General features: G+C 40.4%; 2 protein-coding genes and 1 long non-coding RNA gene across 13 annotated transcripts in view; 2 read left to right on the top strand and 1 right to left on the bottom strand.

Annotated features, from left to right (window-relative positions):
* Positions 1-1,438, bottom strand: part of MYO7B (myosin VIIB) — a 57,813-nt gene extending 56,375 nt beyond the window's left edge. For all 3 annotated transcript variants that reach the window (XM_052804797.1, XM_052804798.1, XM_052804799.1), the window contains exon 1: positions 1,268-1,438. The gene's annotated coding sequence lies outside the window, so the exon portion shown is untranslated. The remainder of the gene's footprint in view (positions 1-1,267) is intronic.
* The window catches only part of LOC128149513 (uncharacterized), a 28,105-nt gene extending 26,123 nt beyond the window's left edge, over positions 1-1,982 (top strand). The window contains exon 6 of the long non-coding RNA XR_008237657.1: positions 1,911-1,982. This is a non-coding gene — a long non-coding RNA (uncharacterized LOC128149513). The remainder of the gene's footprint in view (positions 1-1,910) is intronic.
* Positions 1,983-4,270: 2,288 nt separating this feature from the next.
* Positions 4,271-22,782, top strand: IWS1 (interacts with SUPT6H, CTD assembly factor 1). Of its 9 annotated transcripts, none has more exons than XM_052804803.1 (15): positions 4,271-4,439; positions 5,054-5,169; positions 11,266-11,980; positions 12,583-12,775; positions 13,019-13,076; positions 13,429-13,529; positions 14,287-14,437; positions 16,689-16,771; positions 17,059-17,188; positions 18,336-18,453; positions 19,263-19,377; positions 19,578-19,634; positions 19,825-19,936; positions 20,530-20,690; positions 22,378-22,782. In XM_052804803.1, exons 1-14 carry the CDS (start codon positions 4,406-4,408, stop codon positions 20,656-20,658), a joined length of 2,112 nt encoding a protein of 703 aa, XP_052660763.1. In that variant the 5' UTR covers positions 4,271-4,405; the 3' UTR covers positions 20,659-20,690; positions 22,378-22,782. The 9 variants fall into 9 exon arrangements, with proteins under 9 accessions (XP_052660763.1, XP_052660766.1, XP_052660761.1 ...); XM_052804807.1 differs by lacking the exons at positions 4,271-4,439; positions 20,530-20,690 and adding exons at positions 7,149-7,205; positions 7,293-7,347; XM_052804806.1 differs by lacking the exon at positions 20,530-20,690 and having other exon boundaries at positions 19,263-19,374; positions 22,384-22,782.
* The last annotated feature ends 1,869 nt before the right edge of the window (positions 22,783-24,651 follow it).

Here is a 24,651-nt window from a genome sequence, read left to right as displayed (position 1 = left end):
CAATTTTTAGAAGTCTGTATGCTGTATGTGATTAACAAAAATTCAGGTACTGATGTTATTAGACGAAGGTCAAATATTGGCAAATAAATCAAAGTACATACTTTTATACTACCAAGGCAGATATCTAAACCCAAAACTTTTCGTGTAATTAGACTACAGGGAAAAAACTGCCATGCATATTTCTTCAGCAAATGAAACATACCTGCTGAAATTCCAAATGGAGTGTGTTTTGGGGCAGAGAATCTCATTCTAAAAATATATACATTTTTAACACTTGTGACCAAGACGCAGTGAGCGTGCTATTTCAGAGAGAAGTACAGTATTTCCGCCCTAGTACAGTATATAAACTGTACAAGATGGAAACATAGGGAACTCAAGATAGTCTGAAAGAAAACTACAACTCATTGTATGGCTGAAATACATATTGGAAGGAAGATGGATTTCCACAGTTAAGTCTAGACATACTCAAGAGCCAGAAAACATAAGCTGAAGGAGTAGAGACTTGATATACTAAGTGGAAGCAGCCTAGATGCTTTGTAAAGCACATGTACCTAATGACAGATGAGCAGGTGGCTTGCTAAAGGCTTCTTCAGAGAAGTGTCTGTGAGTGAATAGGAGTAGCTCAGGTTTGGGATGTCACTGAGCTGTGCAAATGGGGAAAGACAGGAGCTTGCCAGGAGTGAGCAACTCTGTGTACTGCTGAAGACAGAGTTTAGTGAGGGACTATGTGGGGTATAGACACGTTTGTAGTTGTAATTAGGGGTAATTTGTAGTATGGTCTACGCTGATGAATAATGCACTGAGAAAAGCAACACATTAAAATTGGAAAATCCCTGGTGAATTTAGTCCTGCTGTTGTTCAGAGCAACAGCTCTGTCCGGGTAGACATATGTTAACAAAACTGCCTCTTCCTGACAGCTTCCTAATTAAGAGATTGATGTCAGGATCAAAAGGGTTTAATTTGCACATGGCACTACCTCTCACATTTCCTCTCCAGCTAAATCAAAGTGGCCTTGTCACTTCTGCATCACCGAGTCCTAGATGCCAAGCATCATTTTATGTTAAACTAGGTTTTTTTCTGAGGTTTCTGAAGGGAGGTGGTTTGGATATAACAACTTGTATTTTAAACTGTTCATTCAGAAGCCCTCCTGTCTACACTAACCTCCTTCCATTCCTCTAAGCAGATTTGTAGCTTTAAGTCACTGATGTCTGTTAACTCTGAAAGGCGCACTGCAGGGAACAAAGCAAACTAAATAAGAAGTACATACCAGTAAAGGATTTCCAAGTGCATCCCTTGGTTGTCTTGAGCATTCTGTCCCTCGGGGAAAGGCTTATTTCATTCCAGCCAGTTCATGATGTTGTAAAGAGAGGTAGACTGCTGGGGCTCTGGTATCTGTGTCATTACACGCCTTCACACACACCAAATGGGTGCTGCTTACTCTGCTTGCAAGAAGGCAGGTCATTCTCCCCCACTGTGCAATCCCATTATGGTCTGAGTGTCACTCCATCCTTCCTTTTGGGATGCAGCCAAGATGGTATTACAAGAGTATATTACAGGCTGGTCAGTGCCAAGTTCTGGCTCATGAGGGACAAAGACATGTGCATGCAAGCATGCATACTAGTGTGCATGCTAGTGCGCACGCTAGTGCGTACGCTAGTGCGTGCACACACGTTACCTGCAGAATAGCTGTCAGAATTGATGCCCAATTATTCAGCATTGCTGAGGTGAGGTTGCTTAAGACACAGGTGCACCCTCTCCTGTGTGGTGCATGTGGCATGTCACGACACTAGGCTCAGGGTTAGGAGGTTTCGTTTCAGAAGGATGGGAATTCATAACTGTTAGGAAGGAACCTCTATGCCTCCTTCCATTTTCAGTAAATGCAGAAATTCTCTATTCTCTCATCAATGCAGCCTCAGCGCAGCTGGAATTTGGGACAGTGGCTTGCCATCACTGCAAAACATGACACATATTTATAAATGACTAATTTCCAAGGAAGGCTATCGTCATACTCTGATCCTGCTTGGAACTTTAGTATGTGATAGACTTATTTGTTTTCTGGGCACCTTGGTACAATTTCCAGGTGCCTTGGTAAACACTATTCAATCTTTTTTTTTGTTAGTTTCTATTTATGTTTCCCCTCGTCCATTATTTTCTGTTACATTACTCCCAACTTGTTATTTCCTACCTTAGTGCTTTGTCTGCAGAGAACTTTAATTGTTGTGTTGTAATGGGTCACGTTAAAGTTGTCATACTGCCTTCTATTTAGTCAGTTGTAGAAAGCTATTACATTTCTTTATGAAAGTCAGATAAGTGAAACAACGGGAGCCTCCCATCACATACTGGCACATGTGCCTGCTCCTTTGAGAAAAGATGTAGGTGAAACCACACAGTGCAAAGAGCTAAAAGCAGTAAAAGTCATATAGGAGTGGGAAAAAAGGATGTGATAACCATTAAGAGCGTGGTCCTGAGGATCACTAAGGGACCTTTGGGCCTATGTGGAAAAGACCTATAGACTGTAAACAGAGACATCATTCTCTATATGTTTTATGAATGCTGCTTTCAGGCGGGGGAAAAAAGGGTTTTCTGCAATTTTGCTAAGAATGTAGGATTGTATCCAACAAACGTCTGACTCCGCTGCCAGCTTCTCCTAAGTGAAACACGGTAGAAGATGTTGAGTACTGACTCAGTTCAGAGTTCAGCTGTATTTAACACAGTACACTGAACTCCCTGCGTTAAAACTGTGCTTGCTGCTGGAGTGTGTTAGTTTATAATGGCTTAACCTCTCTGCCATGCATTCTAAAGTGCCTCTAGCACAGAAGAAATACTGACTCATTTTGCCCAGAGTTCTCAACTTACTAAATTTTGATGTCCCTGAACAAGAGTGTAGCATGTAGGATTATAAAAATCATTGTTGTTTAGAAATATCCCAAATGACACTGTCTCAATAGTTTTCTATTTGTCACACATCAACCTGTACCCTCTTAGAAAATGAAGATGTTTTGTTTGCCACAGAAAAAGAAGAGGGGCAGACCAGCACCGTATGCTTTCCGTTTTAAAATGATGCATCAATGACAGAAGTCATCCCTAGTAATCCTCCACTGATGTATCATAGGCGTGCCAAATAATTGAATAATGCAACTGCTCAGAGGATAGAGGTTACTAAAACAGAATGCAACAATTCCTGAGAAAGACAGGCATTGCTCTGCCCCTGTGTTTACTCCAGAAGTCAGCAATTACAGGGGAATTCAGGGCTAGCTTTCAGTCAATTCTGAAGGCTAAATCTGGAGGAACCACCCACACATGAACTAGATTGAACCGCAGCTTCAGCTAGGACAGTCAGACCTAAATTCATTGAGACAACTAGTCCTCAGTTTTCACAGCTAGCTGCGGGTCCCCTCCTCAGCCAGCAGCAACATAAAAATTGTTGACCTGCATCGTGGCATACAGAGCCCCTGTGTGTACCTGTGCCTGAACTCCGGTTTTGCTCTGCTACCTCCTTGTAGAGATTCACATTAATTCTTGCTAACTGGATTTGTAGGGAGCAGATAAATTCACCTGTTGCTTAAATGGTAAAATCTTTTCTATTCAAGGCAGTAGATGAAATTCTTGATCTCCCATCCTTTACCAGTATAGGAAGCATTTTTACCAGATGTGCCTTTGATTGACCAGTGGAAGGGAGATGTTGGGTAACTCGTGTAGTTCAGGGCTGCGGGTTTAAGCAGTCCTGTGACATTTTCTGGGGTTTAGTCTCTCGGACGTTCCCATATGGCTCATACAAGGAAACATCTTTATTAAAATAACAACCATTTCACACTTCTGTTCAGCTGTTCATTTCCCATGTTGATGCAAGGGCTCAAGATAGCCTTTTTTTTCCTCAAAGGCTCCTTCAGTTTCCCCAGCACTTCAGTTAGCAAGCTAAAATCAAACTATTTTCTAGAAAAAAATGCAAAAAAATGTTTAGGGGAGAGAAAAAAAAAGGTTTAAATCAGACCCCGTATGAAAGCAGTGAACAGTCTCCCGTTTCCCATCACTAACACCTGAGCTTAGTCTCTCCAAACATTAGGCTGTCGGAAACCTATTTTAACGGCCGGGCGGGTCGGTGTAACGACTGCGGCTCCTCTCACCCGCCCGCGCGGCGACCCCTGGCGGCGGCTCCCCCCTGAAGCCTCGCGAGAACCTCCCCCTCCAGGGGCGCGCGGGGGAAGAGGGCGGCCGTTCTTAACGCATGCGCGGGGGGGCGGGGTTGCCGGCCGTTCGGAGGAGAGGCGCCATTTTGGGCCTGTGCGAGGCGGGCGGCGGTGGCGCCTGGAGGTCGGCGGGCCCTAGCGGTGAGCGCTGCCCTGGGGCCTTCGCCTTGCCGCCAGCCCCCGGGGCCTCGGCGGGGAGGCGGGGCCGGCGGCTCGCCATGGAGAGCGAGTACTACGGCGGGGACCAGTCAGGTACCGGCGCGGGAGCGTCCCCCGCGGGAGGGACGCCCGGGGCACTGGGCCCTGGGAGGGAGGGTGCTGGGCACGGCGGGGCCCTCGGGGATCGCCCTGCCCTGTCCGCCTGGCGGCCGCTACCGGCTCCCGGGGCCCTCGGCGTTCGCCGTGGTGTCGCGTGGCGGCGGCGCAGACGTGCCCGGGACCCCAGCTCGGCGGCCGCTCCGGCGAGGGTGCGCGGGGCCGGGCCGGGCCGCCTCCGCCCCGGCGGTAGTCAGCAGCCGGCCCCGCAGGGCTCTGGGGTGACATCGGCGGGGCCGAGCCGGGTCCCCTGCCGTGATCGCAGCACAGCGGCCGCCTTATTATTAGTTCGGTGTTTTGATGAGTGTTATCAGTCACTGCTCGCGTGCGTGTTATTAGTAGTTTTGTGATCTCTTTGGGGGGGTGTCTGTGGTGGGTTTGTTCCAAACCTTCCCAGTAGATACTCTCCGTTTCTCTGTATTCGTGCACTGTCAGAACGAGAGTCTGATCGTAGCACTGCCCGGCTCCCTGTTCATCATCACTGTCAGTGCTCTTTTAAACACTGGGAGATGACACTGAGTTTTACTTTTCTTTTCCTAACTTCGGAGTAGATGATGGTGGAGCTACTCCAGTGCAAGACGAACGAGATTCAGGATCTGATGTTGAAGATGAAGGAAATGAGCAGCATTCTGGATCTGAGAATGGAAGTGTAGGGCACCATTCAGAGGTACTACTGGAACTTTATCTAGATAAAGATTACTCTTCTAAAAATTGATTTTTTTTTTTTTCTTTTTAAAGAGGCATTTTCTCTTAACTGAAACTTATGTGTTTGTTTAGTTGTTCTTGAGGGTCCTGTCTGGCAAAACTTTACTTCCAGAAAGAAATGGGTCAGATAATCTCTTGACCAATATGGAGGATAGGGTCATTTTTATTTTTCTTCTTAATTGTTGTAACAGCATTCACTGTTTTGTACTAGAAAAAGTTTAATTTTGTTATACTCAATTGCAAGAAGATAAACTCTTTGGGTTTGAAATTCTAAGCAGTGGATTATGAGGAATTTGGAATTTTACCTCAAATTCTGCACAGTAATGTAAAACCACACATTATGGAGGCATAGATTTCTGTACCCAAGAATAAATGCACTTCCATCTTTCCTCTCAGATGTGAGAGCTGACTTTCAAGTCTGTTTTGTGCTATGTTTTTCCACCTTGTCATTCACAAAGGAGCAGGTCTCCATGTGGAGCAGGAGCAGGTTAAGGTTCCTAAACGGAATCTGTTCTTCCTCTGAAGATGTTCTTGCTTCGAGAACCCTACACCATGAAAAGGGTGGTAGTGCTTTGATCCAGGGTTGTATTTGGGGGAGAGTCACTTATGGATTGACTATTTTGGTTGAAAAGAGATTCTGATAAAAGTGAAGGTTCCGTTTAGATTTCTAGGACAGTTTTGGAGTTAATTTTGAGGATTTTTTTGTGACTTGAAATAGAATTACTTCAGGTCTTACTAGGAAGGAATAATTTTGGCCTGTGAACTCATGTCTCCTGCCAGCAAAGTTCTGGAGAACTTCTTGATACTCATAAAAACTGTAGTCAAAGCCATGTCATTCTGTTCAGCATATTTTGTTGCTTCTTTTGCAAAGATCAGGATTGACTCTGGGTTTTCAGTGGTTATACATTTTAAAAATTGCTTAAAATGCATGATGCGATATACTGTAGCAGGCTGATGTGTCAAAAGGCTCAACTCTGCTGTGGTATAACTTGCAATCCTCTTGGCTTTTTCTCCACCCCTTTATTGAATTCATACTTCCCTCAGAGTTAGAAAGTAGATGAAGATTTTATATTTGTATAAAATGAAAGTTCTTCCCATGTATTTGAATTTGAGTATAAATCAGATTTGGAATTTATTTTTTTTAAAAAGGTGTTATTTACAGTGGAAGAAATTGATTTGGTGTGAGGCAGCATCTCTTGTTGTGACAATCAGGATTTCAGTGTGGGAGAAAATAAGTCTTCCAGCATGGGAGAAATAACTGTCTTTCAAAGGGATTTAGTAATTCTGCTTTAGTGAAAAAAAATATGGTGATGAGTGCATGGAGAGTCATGTTGTTGCTACAATAATATTAAGCTTTTTCTGCTGTCTATGAAAACTTGGTCATTTGTTCTTACTCTTCTATACTGTGGGATTTTAATTTTACTTACTGTGGCAAAGTAGTTGGAAATCTGGCCTAAAGAGCAGGAAGTTGACTATTACTTACATCTTCAGCATGTCTTTTTCAGATTTAAATAACCAGAAAGTACTAGGACCTATTATCGTTGTTAACTGATCCTCTTCATGTGCCTGCATTATTTTAAGGGCTTTGTTCTGTGACGGCTGTTGAATATTCCTCTGTAGATAAAATACTTCAGAAAGTCCATGTAAAAAAAAAAAAAAACCACTAACTAAAAAAACCCCCTGAGTTAAATCACCTTTCTGTCCAATAGTAAATGCGAACCTTCAAGCTTTAATGCTTTACTTGATTCAGTTCAAATCATAAACATTGGAGTATTTTGTTTTGTTATGAAGTCTTACATTCTTAGTTTTCCCTACATCAAATTCAAAATGCAACTCAAAAAGCGTTAGTGTGGAACAGTTGTCTCTGAAAGGAGTAGCTTTCAGTGATCTATCATATTTACCCTAAACATTCTCTCATCCTCTTATTTCCTTCATCTTTAGGAATATGTGGGAGGAATGACACTCAAAGGTAATAAAACCTTTGAGACAGCCTAATCAGTTAAGTCTATTTAATTACTATTTCGTCCTAAATTAGAACTCGGATGTTAAGAACTAAAGTTTTAAACTTTCAAACTTTTTTTTCAGGTTCTTAACTTTAAAGGAAAGGGGAATCCTGAGGAATTACTTATGTAGGTCTCAGGTATGTGGGTTTTTCTTTTCCACAATTCTTTTCTGGCTTTCCTTCCCCCAGTCCCACTTTATCTATAAATGTTCTCCTTGATGTCCTTACCGATTCTGCTTTAGACAAATAGAATTAGATAACACATAGTTTTAGTACAGTAATGAATATGAAATCACATTTACAGTGTTTGTACAAGTCAGGCTCATATGGAGATCTTTAATGACAGATTCTTTCACCAAGTCGCTGCTGTCTTCATGAATTAAGTTATGGTTTGACTGTGACTGTTAACAAACATACACAAATATCTTACGTTTCTGAAAAAAGAGAAATTTACCGATCTGCCTATGATGGTTAGGTATGCCTTAGTTTAACAATTGTCATTCATGAGATTGTACTGGATGGGTCAATTTTGTTGAACTCACTAAATAATCAAAGTAGTACCTCTTAAAAGTGGCTGCATGTTGATCCAATAAACTACTTGCTAACTGAAATTTTTATGTGGAAGGATAACACTGTAAATTTGATTTTGATGTATTCCTTATTTTATACTGTACTAAAGCCTCATGTTATAGAATTCTTTCAGTTAAAAAAAAAATAAGGACATCTCAAAGTGTTTATAGATAAAGAGGAGGAAGAAAAGAAAGCAAAGGAATTAGAGAAAAATGCGGTAGCAATTACCTGAGACCTACTTGTTTTTGAGGGTGTCTGATCTTTATTTTTATTAAGTATTTGGAAAAGGAAAAATAGAAAACCCCAAAATTACATACTTGATTTCTTTGAAAACATCTTTTTAGAGATGAACTAGTAAAAAAAAAAAAAGGGGAGAGTGGAGGGGAGACTATGCTACAGAGTTTAGTTGTCTTACTGTAAAGTTGCATGCACTTTTTATATCAAGTGTATTTCAAAATGTTCACAGATTTGTTAATTATATTCAGAAGTCCTTTGCACTGATGGCTGTGGACAGGGCCTATCTGTTCTGTGTAGGGTCTCAGCGAGTCAGCTCTGTCTCAGCTCTGCTTTAGAAGATGCTCAGTTATGTTAATGTGCTGAGTCTGACATAGTGTGTGTCATCTCTCTGCGGGGCTTACTGACTTGACTAATATAACTGTGTGCTTTCTGGGTTAGCTCTGGTTGAGCTTTCCAGACTCGGGACTAGAGTAGATGGTGCCTGTCTGCCGAATCTGTGTATGGGCACCTGTATTTTCTAAGTGGTTTTTTTGTAGGTGATTCTATCACAGTAGAGTTCAGCTGCTGTAACCACTGGGATTCTGTGGTGCAGAGCACTGTGTATACAGTGCGAGCTAATTAGGATGCACGTCTGCTCTCCCTCCCCAAACATCTTCATTCTCAAGAGCGATTGCCGGTTTGCAGTAACAGATTAGAGATTCAATATATTGTAAAGTGCTTCAGTAATAATGCTGTATAATTGTACTGACTTCTTACCAAGTATTTGGCATAGGAAGTTCCTTGTAATTTAGTAATGTATTCTGAATAGGTGGATATATAACCTGCAGCCACACTTCTGACCTTAGAAACATTTAAGAATCATGGATTCTAGTTGTTTTTTAGTTTTGTTTACTTGTTCACCAAAGAATTTTTAGACTGGCAGTCTGGAAGGTGATGAGCCTAACAGTTTAAACAGGAGTATTTGTATTGTTTTCCTTGGGTTTGTTTAGCAAAATCCCTTATTACTGCTGACATAAGTATCAGTACCTATTCAGCATTAGCCATCTGAAATCAAGAGAAGACAGACAAACCCACCAAAAATTAAATCATAGGAAAATAGGGATTAAAGAATTTCAATTATTATAAGCATCAATTTCAGTGTAGACCTCTGAATTTCAGTACTTCTCAATGACCTTACCTGTAACACTACTGTAAAATCTGTGTTTCCTGTTCTGTTTGCAGCTGCAGTTTTCTTTAATCTTAAATAATACAGTTGGAGAAAATACATCACATACACATGTTGTTACTTTATGTGGTAGATACTGGGCAGGAGAGGGCAATCCAATTAAGTTTTTGGTAAGAAAACCCAGAAGTAGATAAAATCCCATAACAAGCTGAGAGCAGTTGAATGTGTGTGGTGTTCCTCAGCTGTGCCTCCTCCATTCTGTAACTTCTTAATCTTTGTATTTTATTCTTTAAAATTCCAGATTCAGGTTTTGACAGAACCGTGCTTCCTTTCTGTAAGGAGAAATGAGAAATGCTGAATAATACCACCAGCATGATTCAAAAGACTAGCATTGCTGTAGAGACAGGGACAAGCAGAGACAAAACTACTCACTCCACTTACCACAACAGCTGTTTTGTAGCTAGCATTAAGTAATGTGGAAATAGTGAAGTTGTATTTGAAGTGCATGTTTTAAAATTATATAGTCCAGATTTTTTCCATTGTGCAGTAACTGTTAGTGAATCTGCAGTAGTTTAGAAGTTACTGCTTCTAAATGGGAATAAATTCGTAAGGTCCAAAATCTTAAAAAGCAATGTTATTTACCGCTTAGTATAATTCGGGAGGGAGTCATTCCTAAAAGCAATTAAAATTAATTTTATTTAAAATTCTTTCTTAATCATACATTTTAAAGATGAATAGTATTGTTTGTTGTAGGTGTAGGATAGATACACCTGTGTTATTTTGTATGGCTCTGAATGTGGGAGTAGAATGACTACAGAAAATAAAAATAGATAGTAAGTCTGTCTTTCCAAGGAAATTAAATTGCTGACGAAAAAGATTTGGAAGCTCCAGGATATATAGGTCTTAAAGTATCTCTTAGGACAGTAAATAGTCAGTTTGCAAATATGCTAGTAGAAGGAGTCTATAGCTGAGACAAAATCACCCCTGAGGAAAGCCTGGCTGAAGATTGGATTTGAGTATGTAGAAAAGAAGTTCCTTTTACAGTATTGTTCTTCTCAGTTGAACATGGGATTATTGTGACAGTGAATGTGAGAGGTGTACTGAGTTAATGAAATGAGTGTTCAAGAGTCTAATTTTGTTTTCTCAGGTAGATGCAATTGAGATTTTTTTTTTTTCCAAGTAGAAATTAGATGTTGTAGGAAAGATAAAACAAGATGTTTTCAGTAATGATAGTGGTAGGTGGCTTGTGAAAGGTTTTTCCAAAGATGGAGCGTGTAGCTCAGTATTTTTTGCTGTGGAGAAAAAGACATAAAGGATTGTGTTTCAATTCTGAAGTTTTAAGAAGATCAGTATATTTGTGCATAGGTTATCTCAGATGTCTGGATAGGCATGGGAGTTACCGGCTTAAGGCAGAGAAGCGTTGAATTTTTTCTTAGATTCTTGTACATTGAAACACAAAACTGGTTAACAATAATACTTTGAAAACTGACTAAAACTTTATTCCTGTTTTTTTGGTAGGCTTTTGGGCTTGAGGTGTTCTTAAATAAGTTTCCTTGGCAAAGAAGGAAAGGGCACAAGCTCTCTTGAGCTTCACTTGGAAAGTAATGCATGTACAGTTTCAGTAAAATGTATTTCATACAAAAAACATCTGTTTGAGATCTTAAGAAAATGACAAGTGCGAGATACTATTTCTTGCCTTATTACTGGGATTTTGGACTAAATCACTTTGAAGGCGTGTCTTTTTAAAATAGAAGCACTAAGCATTTACACTCGAGGAACGGGATGCTTCTTAGACATCTTTGAGTGTTATTAAAATTCTGTTACCATTTCCAAAATATGACTGAGCTGCAGGGTGGACAGAATTCCATTGATCTCTTAATACTATTTTTTCTTGATCTGAAGTATTTGATAGTCCTTTGATGCAAATTGTCTAATAATTATTTCTGTGTAGAAAGTTATTTAAGTTTGCAGTACCTTGGGTAATCAAATTGGAGGAAGGACAAGTGAAAAATTCGGAACATTTTTTGTTTACTTTTTAAGGGGTTTTTTTTGCTTAGTTGCCTGAGATTATTATTCTCTTTCAGAATGAACACAGTGATGCAGAAGATGGTGGGCAAATGGGAGAGCCTCATATGACAGACTCTGAAAATGAAGATATCCCAAGGCAAAAAGACAGTGACTCGGATAATGAGGAGCCTCGAAATCACAATGTAAGTGATTCAGACAACGAAGCAGCTCATGGAGGTAAAGACAGTGATTCTGATACGGAGGACCATCCAAATCGGCATTTAAGTGACTCTGAAAATGAAGGTGCCTTAAATCATCGAGCAAGTGACTCTGAAAATGGAGAACCTCACAGGGATCACAGTAGTGATTTTGAAAATGAGGAATCACATAAGCAGCCAGCCAGCGACTCAGAGAGCGAGGAGCTCCAGAAGCAGCCAGCCAGCGACTCAGAGAGCGAGGAGCTCCAGAAGCAGCCAGCCAGCGACTCGGAGAGTGAGGAACTCCGCAAACAGCCAGCTAGTGACTCTGAGAGTGAGGATGTTTCCAGACAGAAACAAGAAATAGAGTCTGAGGATAGCGATGGGGAGGACAGGAAGGAGGAGGTGCAGAATGATTCTCACCATTCAGATAATGAACATGTAAGGGAAGGATTTCAGGGCTCTGACAGTGAAGAGGAAGCTCCTAAGAGGCGAAAGATACCGGACAGTGATGAAGAAGAGAAGGAGGAGGAGAAGACAGTGAAGAGGAAAACAGCTATCCTTTCTGACAGTGAGGATGACAATGAGAAAACACGTAAGGAACTATAGTGTGAAAATAAAAATGTGATGCGTCAAGCAGTAATGTTAGGGTTAAATCAGTGTTTTTATGTGAAGAAAGCATCTAAGATAAATACGAAACCATAAAGCAAATTTGGTTTTGGAGCACAGCTGCATTTGTAGACGCTATTGTTCTAACTGCATTTCTGTGTGAATGTATATCTAATACTTTTGAGTAATAAGTAGGTCTAATAGAAGTAGAGGACTGCAGCGATGTTGCTCTATACTGGCATCTTTTGTCGTGTTGGTTACTCCTGTTAGACATTTCTCTACTTCTTGTCATTTCTCTAGTCTTTTTTTTCCTCTGGTTTGTTTTGTTGGTTTTTTTTCATATACTGGGGGTGAGAGTCAGTTTTGAAATTACAGATTTTTGTGGATAGATGTGTATGGAAACTTCAGTTACTCATTTAATAAGACAGATTTTGGAATGGATGTGTTTAAGAAATGGCAGTGATTTTGTGTAGGATGCCTAGTCAGCTTCCCTCTTGTCCAAATTGAATTTGAGAGAATAGGTTTTTGAGAGTACCAGTTGTCACCTCTGTTACTAGGACATGTAGTAATGCTCCTTTCTGTTGGCAGCTGCAAAAAAAGTACGAATCCTTTCTGATGTTGAAGAATCGGATAGTGATGCTGCTTCAGAGAAATCCGACAAAAGGAAGAAAAATATTGTATCAGATAGTGAGGAAGAAGAAGAAAGAAAAGAGAATGCTGGGAAGAAAAAAGAAGAGAAAGATCTGTTTGGCAGTGACAGTGAATCTGGAAATGAACAAGAGTAAGTGCTTCTGGGAATATGAATTCCTTCAGGGTTGCACATAGTGAGACTGATCGTGAATGGAGAATGGATGAATCCCAACCAGAGAATGATTGTCCACCTTCATTGGTGGTGTGAAGAGGAAGGTCAGTAGTAGGTGGCAGAATGAAAGGTGGATCTCCACACAGTCATTAGAAATTCTGCAGAAAATGCAGTTCTCTCTGTTGCAGTCTAAATAGATAAATGTTACTGTTACCTTTACAGGAACCTGATTGCAGATATATTTGGAGAATCTGGTGATGAGGAGGAGGAGGAATTTACAGTAAGTGTTATTGTGGATGTCTCTTGTTCACTTGCTAGATGTAATCTTCGTGGGAAGGTGCTGCAGAATGACTGTTTGGGTTTGAACTCATGTTCAGGGATGTGCTATATCAGGAGGGAAGCTTTGTATCTGCTGGACTCACTGAGATAGTCTTTGTGTGAAATAACATTTACAGCTCCTCTGTTGGGAGTTATTGGTGTGAAAGTCACAAGTGGAATTAGGAAGCCTTTGTTCCTCTTTCTTCTAGATCCTCTGCAGACCTGTCTGAAGCTTTTCAAGTATCAGTGTCAGGTGCCCGAGTAGATGCTCAATCTTAATCCATACACTGATTTGCACTGTCTTTACCCATCAGGGTTTTAACCAGGAAGATTTGGAGGAAGAGAAAGGTGATGCAGACATGAAGGAGACAGCAGATGAATCGGACTCTGATGATAACATCAAAAGAGGGAAGCAGTAAGTTGATGTGTTACGTACTCCTTTGTTAATAGCAAATGCAAGATTTTAGTGAAAGAGCTCCTCCAAAGACTGGCTAGACTTCCTAGTTCAGAAAGGCATCAGACTATATTTCCACAGAAAGTGTGTTCTCATAAACTACGACAGAAGGTCCTCTCTCAGCTTGTACAGTTCAGTCACTTGGCAGTCCATAGCAGATTACCTGTGGTACTGCTTGAGAGAACAGTATTTCATGATTTGAATCAAAACCTGAGTGAAATTAATATCTAATCAAACAAGCATCTAACTCTGCTTTTAGCAGTTCAGCATTGGAGTCACAGGTGTTTTTCTCTGCTGGTGTAAGGGTTAAGGTATGGCAAGACTTGCTGTCAGCATGTCTCCTGTTTCCTTTCTGTCTGCTCCAGTAGCATCAGAGCAGTGTATTGCAAGTACAGGAAAGCTGAATTTTTTTCAGCTTCAGTGACAGCTTTAGCATGGTTGGAACCCTGGATATTACATGTGTGCATGTCATTAGCTATTTCAGCAAGGTCTTGCAGACTTCTGAGGGCATTTCAGAGCCATTGAAGCCCTTTGCTAGTTTCCCAGCTTGGATGCTGAGGTTAACTAATTGACTTACAGGGACATTGAGCTGTAATGCTTGTAGACTTATTGGAGAATTTTTGAAAGGTTACGCTACAGAAATAGAAAATGATTTCCTACAAAGACAGTAAGATCAACCCTCTTCTGACCATCAGGAAACTCTCTTCTTGCATTTCAGTATGGACTTCATGTCAGATTTTGACATGATGCTGCAACGAAAGAAGAGTATGAGTGGCAAGCGTAGACGAAATCGTGATGGTGGAACTTTTATTAGTGATGCAGATGACGTGGTCAGTGCTATGATTGTGAAGATGAATGAAGCTGCTGAGGTGAGTTTTCTAGGCTCCAAAGACACCTTAAAATCCACTTCCATTCTATGGGAAAATCTCGTGATCAGTAAAATACAGAAATCTGGCTAGTACTCTGGAGGAGTAATCTGTATGCTACGGAAAGCTACCAATATCTAAATAACTGTTTAAATGTTTTGCTGTTCTGAATTAAAACATTTCTTCTGTTGGAATTTGGAGAAAATATTTATTCATTTTAAAGATTAATATTAGTTAACTTGCTAAACTTTGATCAGCTGATATCAACTGTCCTATAAAAAGGGATGTATGCGTGTTCTGTAAACTACATGAATAAGTATATCAAACACTGAGAAAAGGACTATGTTTTAATTTCATTATACAATTACTAGCATATGTAGTACTTTGGTGTTTTTTCCTGAGACGAACCCTTTTCTAAACTGTTTGAATGACAGTACTGTGGTAAATGATGGCAGTGCAACAGAATTATGGGAAGTTCTGCCTTGACAGACTGCCTTTTTCAGGGAGTCATGCTTAATATGTTAGTGTGCAAGGTACATTGGTGTCTTGCCTTTTGTCAGTGGTGGTGTTTAACCCCAGCCAGCAACTAAGCACCATGCAGCTGCTCGCTCGCTCCCCCCAACCCAGTGGGATAGGGGAGAGAATCGCAGCTAAAAAAAAAAACAAACTCGTGGGTTGAGATAAAGACAGTTTAGTAGGACAGAAAATAAAAAAAAATAATGATGATAATAATAATAATAATAATAAATTACAATAATAATCTAGAAGAATTGGAATATACAAAACAAGTGATGCACAATGCAGTTGCTTGCCACTCGCTGACCGATGCCCAGTTAGTCCCCAAGCAGGGATCTGCTCCCCCCGGTCAGCTCCCCCCCAGTTTACATACTAGGCATGATGTCACATGGTGTGGAATATCCCTTCGGCCAGTTTGGGTCAGCTGCTTCTTGTGCCCCTCCAGCCTTCTTGCTGGCTGGACGTGAGAAGCTGAAAAGTCCTTGACTTTAGCCTAAACATTACTTAGCAACAACTAAAAACATCAGTGTTATCAACATTCTTCTCATACTGAACCCAAAATGTAGCACTATACCAGCTACTAGGAAGACAATTAGCTCCATCCCAGCTGAAACCAGGACAGTCAGGTATATTCTGTTGTGGTTGTTGTTTTTCTGGAGTAGCAATAAAATTAAGGAACAGTACTTTGCAACTCATTAAAACCAATTGGGGGGAATATACAGAACTTTAGGAAGAGGAATCTTACAAATAACAACAAAAAAAGAATCTTCCTGAAAACAAGATAAGAAGGATAATGTGTTTGGGGACGAAGGGGAGAGTGAGATAGCGATCTGGGAGACAACCGAGACTTTCTTGTCAAGACCAAGAAAGTCTTGGGCAAGTTGATAGCCAAATGTTTCAAATGAAGCCTTAAAGTTTGAAATGCTTGAAGGAAGATTTGAGGTCCAGTATTGTGGTGTCTTTAGTTCTCTAGCATGCGCCTGTCAAACCGTTCTGGGGCACGAAGAGGAGAAGGGCATTAGAAGGATCTCCTCCCTTGCAATAGAAAAACATTGTGCAGAAAGAGCCTTCAGTAGATTGAGTGGAAAGGAATTGCCACAGCAGGACATATATCTGTTGATTGTAATGGGTCTTTTTGACATGGGAGCCCAAGTACTGAGCAGATAGTAACATTATGGCCTTGGGTGATAAGTTACTTTGAAACCCAGACTTCGGTTTAGCACATGATGTGCATTTGTATGCTCTTACGTTACTTGCACCATGCTTCATTCCAAACCTCTAGGTTATCCAGTTACATTCTTAGCTGAAGTGAATATTCATTTTCTCACTTACCATTGTTTTGGTTAGCTAGTCTTCTGTTGTTCAGGTGAGATTTTACTAACAAAGTTTCTAGGTTATCTGTGCATAGCTAGCATGGAGGACTCTGCAGACCTCCAGTTTATTGCAATCAACCTAAATCACGAAGTAGAAAAATAAATGCAATTTTAGGGGGAATCTCCTAATGTGATGCTTTTAAGGAAAATGTTGACTAAGGTGGGGACCCTTTTTTAAGAGAAGTCATCATATAATATGTTTTGGGGCTGTAGGAAGACGGAGCAGGGTACAAAGTTACTGTAATCCTGCCAAAGTTGTGCTTCTTGTTTAATAGACTGATCTTTTTCCTGTAAATGTTGTAAAGGGTGGGAGTTGCTGATTTGTTCCTTTGATTAACTTATGCTGATTCTCCAACTCCCTACAGGAGGATCGACAGCTGAATACACAAAAGAAACCAGCACTAAAGAAATTAACTTTGCTACCAACTGTAGTTATGCATCTCAAAAAGTGAGTTGTCATTCTCCCAGTTAATTATCTTGGGGAATATTGGGAATTTGGTAGATTTCATGGAGTGACATTACCGTTGTACTGAGTATGCAGTGAAACACTTTTTTTTTTCTTCCAAGTAAATGCTGGAGCTAGGTGGCCTCAAAACCCTAAAATTCTGTGTAATTTTACCTGTTAATTTAACATGAAACAAACTCAAATGCACTGTTGTGCTGAAGGAACATCACATCTTAAGATTTTGATGTATTATATGACTTTGTGGCTTCTCTTTACTTTAAACTTTCTAGGCAGGACCTCAAAGAGACTTTCATTGATAGTGGTGTTATGTCTGCTATCAAAGAGTGGCTTTCTCCTCTTCCAGACCGAAGTCTGCCAGCACTAAAGATACGAGAGGAGCTTCTGAAGATCCTGCAAGAGGTTTGAAACTGACTTTTAACCGTATTTGATTTGTGGCTTCTCCATGGTTTTACAATCATGTGCTTTAGGGAAATGTTTGGTGATAAATGTACTGCAGCTGCTACCAATAGACTGTGCAGTAAAATACACAAGGAAGCAAACTGCAAAATAGATGTGTTTGTTTAAAAGTTGCATCATTTTAATGAGTGTTATGTTGTAGACATGCTGTCTAGCTGAACAAAATATGGCTAGGGAGCCTCAGGTGTTTAATTGTTGTTAATGAAAATTTTGCCCATGTTCACAGCAAAGCGAATAGCTCTGCTAGCAGCAGGCCAGAACACATTTCTGAGAGTCTTGGGTGAACTATGACATGAAGTTTTCTACCCTCTCTCAGAAGTTACATGCTATGGCGTTTCTAGATTCTTGATAAATCTAAACTGCTTAGTCACTTATTGTCCCTTGTTCTCAGTGGCTTATATGGTGTGACTGGTCACTTTAATTTGTCTTTGCTGCCTTCAGAAAATAAGCATGGCATAGCCTTGATAGTGAAGAAGTGAAATTTTTCTTGCAGCACCACTAGCTGGCTTTATTTAACTGAAGCTCTGGAAATACTTCTCCTTGCTAAGAATTTGCAAGAGTTCTGCCTGAATTTAGATATTTGGCCCTGCCTGCCTGTTTCAGGTTTATATGCAAAGTTTAGTGACGAGTCATTTGCTATGTATCCCTGAGTTTTTTTTCTCTCCCGTGGTCCCTTCTCTTTTCCAGCCTATTAAAATGTGTGGTGCACTAGAAATCCTGTCATACTCAGTGTACACTTTTAGCATTTGTAGCTAAGCTGATTACTTGAATGCTCTTGCCACCTAAGTTTTTATCTTTATAAAATTAATGCTTTGAAGGCAGTAACTCAATTCTTGGGTAATATAAGCAAAAGAGCATTTGGAGTTCTGGAAACTTACTTTATTTTGTGTATAAAATCCAAGAATGTTAAGGCAAATTTCTAGGTTTTGGTGTTTGATACTTAAAACAGTTCCGATTGGGACAATGAAAAATACTAATTTTTTCAAGCTTATTGTGAAGGTGGGCTTTAGTCTTTTTGCAAAGTTCAATGACACCATTAATGTTCAGACATAATTTCTTGCTATTTTCTGACTTTTCCTTTGCCCTGCAGCTGCCCAGTGTGAGCCAAGAGACCCTGAAGCACAGTGGCATTGGGCGAGCTGTGATGTACCTCTACAAACACCCCAAAGAGTCGAGACCGAACAAGGATATGGCAGGGAAGCTAATCAGTATGTTAACCTCCCTTTGCCTTGCCAGTCAGTGAGATTCACTGATAATTTAATTTCTGCATCAATCTTTGTTGCATGTTTTTTGCTATTGTCTGTAGTAGAATTAATTCTGCAATGTAGGGATCTCACTAATCTGTTTCATTGCTTTGTTTGTAGAGCTCTTAACAAACGCTGTTCCATTAACTTCTGCGTGCACCTTTTCCTGTTTCTTTCATTCTTGTTTTAAACCAGAGGATGGCATTTATTGTGCCCAGATTCTCTCTTGGCTAGTTGTCCGGACCTCATGTATACGCTACAAAGGCAGGAAGGTGCTGCCAGAAGACTGTTTATTCCATGGACTTTAGAGAGATCTTGGGTGATGGAAAGTTTTGCTTCTTAAACAGCTGTAGTCCACGTGTAGTTTATTCCATCCTGAATGACTGCAAACTAATGATAAACTGGTTATGTTCTTTAGGAACTGCTTTGCGTATTTCTAAAATAGCATGCACTGTGCTGTGCAGGAGTTCCTGACACTGAGTATTCTAAGAGCTTGGAGAGATTCTAAAAGAGCAGGCAACAGTGAGAGACTTTATGGATGAAAGCTCTTTCTTACTGTCTACAAGGCTGGATTTCCCTGAAATATTAAGGACTCAGAAATAATTTGTTTGGTTGAAAGGAAGCTTAAATACTTGCCATAAATTTTGAAAGCTGTATCTGGTCAGCAGAGTGGTTTGGAGATAAACTTCAGAGTCCTAGTGTTTGTTAACCAGTTTTGGTGTTTGGTTTGGTTTTGGTTTTTTGGTTTTTTTTGTTTGTTTTTTTTTTAATAGATGAATGGTCTCGACCAATCTTTGGCCTTACCTCAAACTACAAAGGCATGACAAGAGAAGAGAGGGAACAGAGAGATTTGGAACAGATGCCTCAGCGAAGGAGATTAAGCAGGTAGCAGTAGCAGGCAGAAACATGAAGTCCTTCTTCCTTTCTAGGACTCTATCAAGAAAAACAAAGTGGTGTTTAAATATAAAGGGAAATAAAAGGATAATAAGTTATGACCTCTCTTTTTTCTTTTACCACACTTGACTGTCTTTTAAAATTACTATCTTTCTCTGTGTATAGTTGCCTATAAAATTTTATTTTTCTTGCAGCTCTGGTGGTCAGACTCCCCGCAGGGACCTGGAGAAAGTGTTAACTGGAGAGGAAAAGTAGGTTGGATTTTTTAAAAAAAATTTTGATTAGAAAAAAGTATTTCAGTGGTACTAACAATACGCAATTTGTTTTGAGGTTTTAGAGCCAATGGTTATCCAGTGTGTTTCAGAGGTAGAACACACTATATCGCTTATACTTCTTTCTGTGTAAGATTTGTCTCTAATAGTCACATGTGTTTTTCTGCAGAGCTCTTAGACCCGGAGACCCCGGGTTCTGTGCCCGTGCAAGGGTGCCAATGCCCTCCAACAAGGATTATGTAGTCAGGCCAAAGTGGAATGTGGAGATGGAGTCCTCCAGGGTAAGCACTGCTGTGTGGGGATAGCTTAGTGACTCTGTGCCTAAGCTGTCTCTGATGAAGCCTGGGAATCTGTCACCTTACTGCTGTGGTTACTGCACAATACAGTAGCTCTTTTAAGTGCCTCTTCTAATTTGAGTAGACAGTTCTGCTATCAAGTGGGCTGTTCTAAGCTCATTAAATACTTTCACTCAGGTATCATTGCTTCTCTAACCAAAAAGAGATTTTCATGTTAACTATTCTAGAGTCTCTCTCCAGGTTGAGAATCTGATTACAGGCCTCTCATTTTAGAGCATTTTGAACTAAAGCTGCAATTCAATAAGTGTGTCACTGATACTTTTATACCTCTCTGAGTTTTTGTATCATGTTCTTCTGATAATATGACAGTTTGGGAAAACTTTGAGGTTTTGGTAAACATTAACAGCTTCAGTAGAGGCCTTTGCCTTGCTTTATTTGGTTCATCCATCTACCTTGTACAGTTTAATTTAAAAGCAGAGTAGTACATGGTACAACACATGTAAATGGAAGAAGTAATAATTACTGTGCTTTCTGCTGTTATCTCTCCTTCTGTGCATTAATTGAGATATCGTTTCTAGCCCGGGACTATTAAGAGAGGTATTAGTCGCTTGGAAAAACACAAGAGACGGTTTGCTGAACAGAAACGACTCAGCAAAGTGCATCGGGCCATCAAGTTCAGCATTGAAGGCAACAGGATGCCCCTGTAGCCATGACACTCTGTCTTCCCCAAGTTTGAGAGGTATCCCTCAAGGGAGGTGTGAACAGTGCATGTGCTTCAGCTGTTGGCAGTTTGCACATACAGGAAAGGAGTGTGTACACCCTAATTTAAACTTGGAAAACTCTTTGTATTCTCTCATGTCTGTACTGTGACCTAAAAGGTAACTTGTACAGGAAAAAACAGGCTGTAGCACATAACGTCTGCCATGATACCTGCCTCAACAGGTTCAGGGTACCCAAATGAAAGGTGTTAAATGAAAATACCTGTACTCAAAAATAGCTTTGCACCATCTGTGGTTTTGAAAGCTGTTCTGACATCATCAGGTTCTCCAGGTTACCTGAACTGACACAGAGAAATTCTTAGCCCTTAGTATAGGGCTTCATGTCACTGTAAACCAACAACTGTGGCTGGTCCAAAGGAAGGTATTTTTCACACCTACTCTTTCAAGGAAGCTGAGTGATGTGAGACTTTAGGGGTGGTTGATAGGAGGCAGAGAATGAGACCTCTGCAGACCAGGGGGAGAAGAATCCCCTGCTGTGAATGTGGGGTGGAGGGAAGTCAATCGATGACATACATCAATGTGGGAATTGTTTTGATAATTTCTAGTTTGCATTTCAGTTCTGTGAGCAGGGCTGTCAACCTAATAGTGACAGGAAGAGGCTAGCACAAATGATAGATAACTGTTGAGTTTAAGCTTCGTATTTATTTGTTTTGTTTAAAAAAAAAAAAAAAGATATTTTTTTAAAAATCACTGTGAAATTTCAGATACAATTTCAGTGAATAGCAAACAGTTTCATGAATAAAGTTTATTTAAAATCAGTGTGTCAGGAGCGCCTTCCTCGGTGATGGGAACAAGAGGTTCAGTTCCTAATAGATATTTTTTGTCAGATATTAAGTAGCATGTTGTGGATATCTCTGTTTCTCCCAAACTTAAAAGGTGTGCAGTTTTCATCATTTATTGTTTCCATTGTCTAGTTAGGGGAAATTGCTTTTTAGGAAGTAATGGCTATGGATTGGAACGTCCTTGCTGTTTGTCTTCAGTGGCGTTTCTTTACAGAATCACTGTAATTAATCTGTGCAAAATAACTGCTGTGTCATCTCAGTTTTTCATTTGCAGTTAAAATAAAGGGGTGAAATGCAATAACTCTTCTAATGACTTGTATGGTCAGGTTAGGCATTTCTTTTGCTTCCCCCTACACCCCCTTTTTCCCAATAATCTCTTGCTTCATAAGTACTAAACATGACCTTTAAAATAAATTGCAGTTTGGAATCGATATGTCAACTCAGTCTGCCTCAATTACAGTGTATTCATATCTAAAAATCTTCCCCCCGCAGGAAGCCTGTGTATATGACACTGTAGTGCAGTATATTTCTGACGCTGAACTCCAGCCAATATAGATAGAAAACTATTCCAAACTGTATATTCAGCTGGCACATGAACAACTAACATCGTTATTAATCCCTGTAATGTGAAAGCTTTACTGTGTGATGTTTGTGAGTGCAACTACCTCCATATATGCGATGCATAGATTGGGGGAACCATTTATCCACTTTGTGGGGAGAGAATGCGTGCACATACACACACCCAGTTGGAACCACTGGCTTCATCAGCTCCCTCTTGTAGGTTTAACCTTGCATGCATCGCTTTCCTGGAACCTCTGGGACGTCTGCTTTTTTTCAGTGGTAATTATAAGTCTTATTTTTTAAGTTCCAGGGGACCTCTAAGAAAGGGGTGAGTCGACTGGACAAACAGATGCGGAAATTCACAGATATCAGGAAAAAAAGCAGATCGGCCCATGCAGTGAAAATCAGCATTGAGGGCAATAAGATGCCATTGTGACCCTTCACAGAATACCCCATGATCTCTGCTGTAAGACAATACACCCATAGACTCTTTGGAGACCTTTAAATTTTTTACCAACTTGTTTGGGTTTTTTTTAGTGAATCTTTAAATGGTTGGTTCAGGTTCTGGTATAAGATGTCGTCTGAGGACTGTGAATATGGGGACTTCTTTCTCCTGATTGTATTTAAACTTGCTCTATTGTGTCCTTTGTACAGATCACGTCTTTGTTGTATTGCAACACTTTAGACAATAAAACATCTTCTGTTTTTTGAGGGGGCTGTCTGTTGATTGCTCAAGAGAATGTATGTGTGGACCACCTTGTATGTGGAAGAGCTGCTACCTTAATTTCCTGTTTACCATTGTCCATTTCCTCTTTATTCAGTGCTTTATTAATTGGTTTGTCTGTCTTTGGAGATCTACATGTATTGGTTTTGGTTAGAAATACTGACCATCTTCCACTCTCGAAGGATTTCATTTTTCATGAAAGCGTGATGTAAAGCTCAAGAGAAGACCAGCAGACCAACCACTGAGAATTCCAGCACCTTCCAGCTAAAATGCTTGATGCAAGACAGACAGCAGAATTGCACTACTATTGATCCTCCATGCGAAGGGCAAAGCCTTCAGTGGTGACTGCTACTGGAGAACAAAGGGCTGCAGCTGATGGGCTTTTCTGTGACACCTGATAGAATAGATTATTTTTTTAAGTAAGAAGCCAGACTTTGGAATCGAGGTTAGGGAGACTGCTCAAGAAGATAGAATATCAGATTGCTGGGCACTTCTTTTTTGGGTGGTTTATGCAGCACTCAGATGGCTGTGTGGAGCCTTTGCTGCAGGGCTTGATATGGCTGTGAGTCCATTTTGTAGAGCTGAAAGCTATGTATATCTTTTTTCTTTTGCTTTGGTGTTTGGGTAGCTCAAATTTGTGTTGCTCTGTAGCCCACTAGTAACTATCTGAAAGGTTTACTTTACCAGGGGCAAGGACAAAGTTCTGATCTCTGTGTTAGGGGGATAATGCTACTATTTCTTTGTCCCTGGTGGTACAGAAAGACAGCAGAGCAACATTTTGTACCTCTGTTTCTTTACCTCTACCTCTGAAAAATGTTTGCTGAGCTTGCTTACAAGAGGAGGACTCTGTGCATGGTAGTTGGGATTTCAGTAGGAAAGTCACCTTTGTTCCAGAGGAGCACAGCCTAATTTGCTGTAATGTGAGTTCTGTAGTTCTGTGAATTCTTTGAGGTACGGATTGGTGTGTTGGCTGACTTAGAGGTGCTTGGTATCTCTGGCATCTGCTGGCACTGATAATGGAGACGATAACGTAAGTACGCGGATGGTTGCATTTTAAATATGCTCCTGTGAGGCTGAAGGGGACTGACAATAAAATAAAGCTGTATGCTGGGACATGAACTTGAAGCAAAACCTGAAGGAGGATTCCAGTGCTGCATGGACCTTACTAAAGGAATTCTGCTTCTAAGACTACTTCACCTCCTCTGGCCAGGTATGCTTATGACAGTAACTGACCTCAGGTGTGTGTTTTTAGCATGCTGAAAGTTTCAAGGGTTTGGGGTGTGGGTGGTGTTCCCCCATTCTTTATTGAAAGACAGGGAATTCCTTACTGCTGTAGGGGCTGTTGCAACTATGTGAAAAATAAGTGACTGGTGTAGAGCTGTTCATACCCAGGTTCTGTTTGGCCCTGAATGTCATCTTAGGGGTTAGGATGGGCTTTTTTCAGGGGGGTGGTTTGGTTGTTTTTTTGTAGTTCTGGTACTGCAGTCACAGGGGATTGTGATCTACATTTAAACCTTAAGAGCTGTTTCCTTAAAGTACTGACCCTTGTGGTCTTGTGCAGTCCTAATACAGTTTCTTGCCATCAAAGTTAATAGCTCAGCATCATCATGTGTTCTCTGAGGCAAACAAAAAGGTTCCATTTCTTGTGAAATGGTAATGGACTTCTTTTACAAGGCTTTGAACAAAGCTGAGGAACAGAACCACTCATTGGTGTGAGTGTGGGTTTTGGTTTTTTTTTTTTAATTAAAACATAGTGAATTTTAAGAAAAGTCACAAAATCAACACTTTTGACATAGGTCACAAAGACCACCTATTTTAGCAGAAGGAAGCAGCAGAGAAGGGCCCTTCTCCAAA

This window comes from Harpia harpyja, chromosome 12 (assembly GCF_026419915.1).
Source record: "Harpia harpyja isolate bHarHar1 chromosome 12, bHarHar1 primary haplotype, whole genome shotgun sequence".
NCBI classification, from domain to species: Eukaryota; Metazoa; Chordata; class Aves; order Accipitriformes; family Accipitridae; genus Harpia; species Harpia harpyja.
This window is presented reverse-complemented; position numbering and strand designations above follow the sequence as displayed.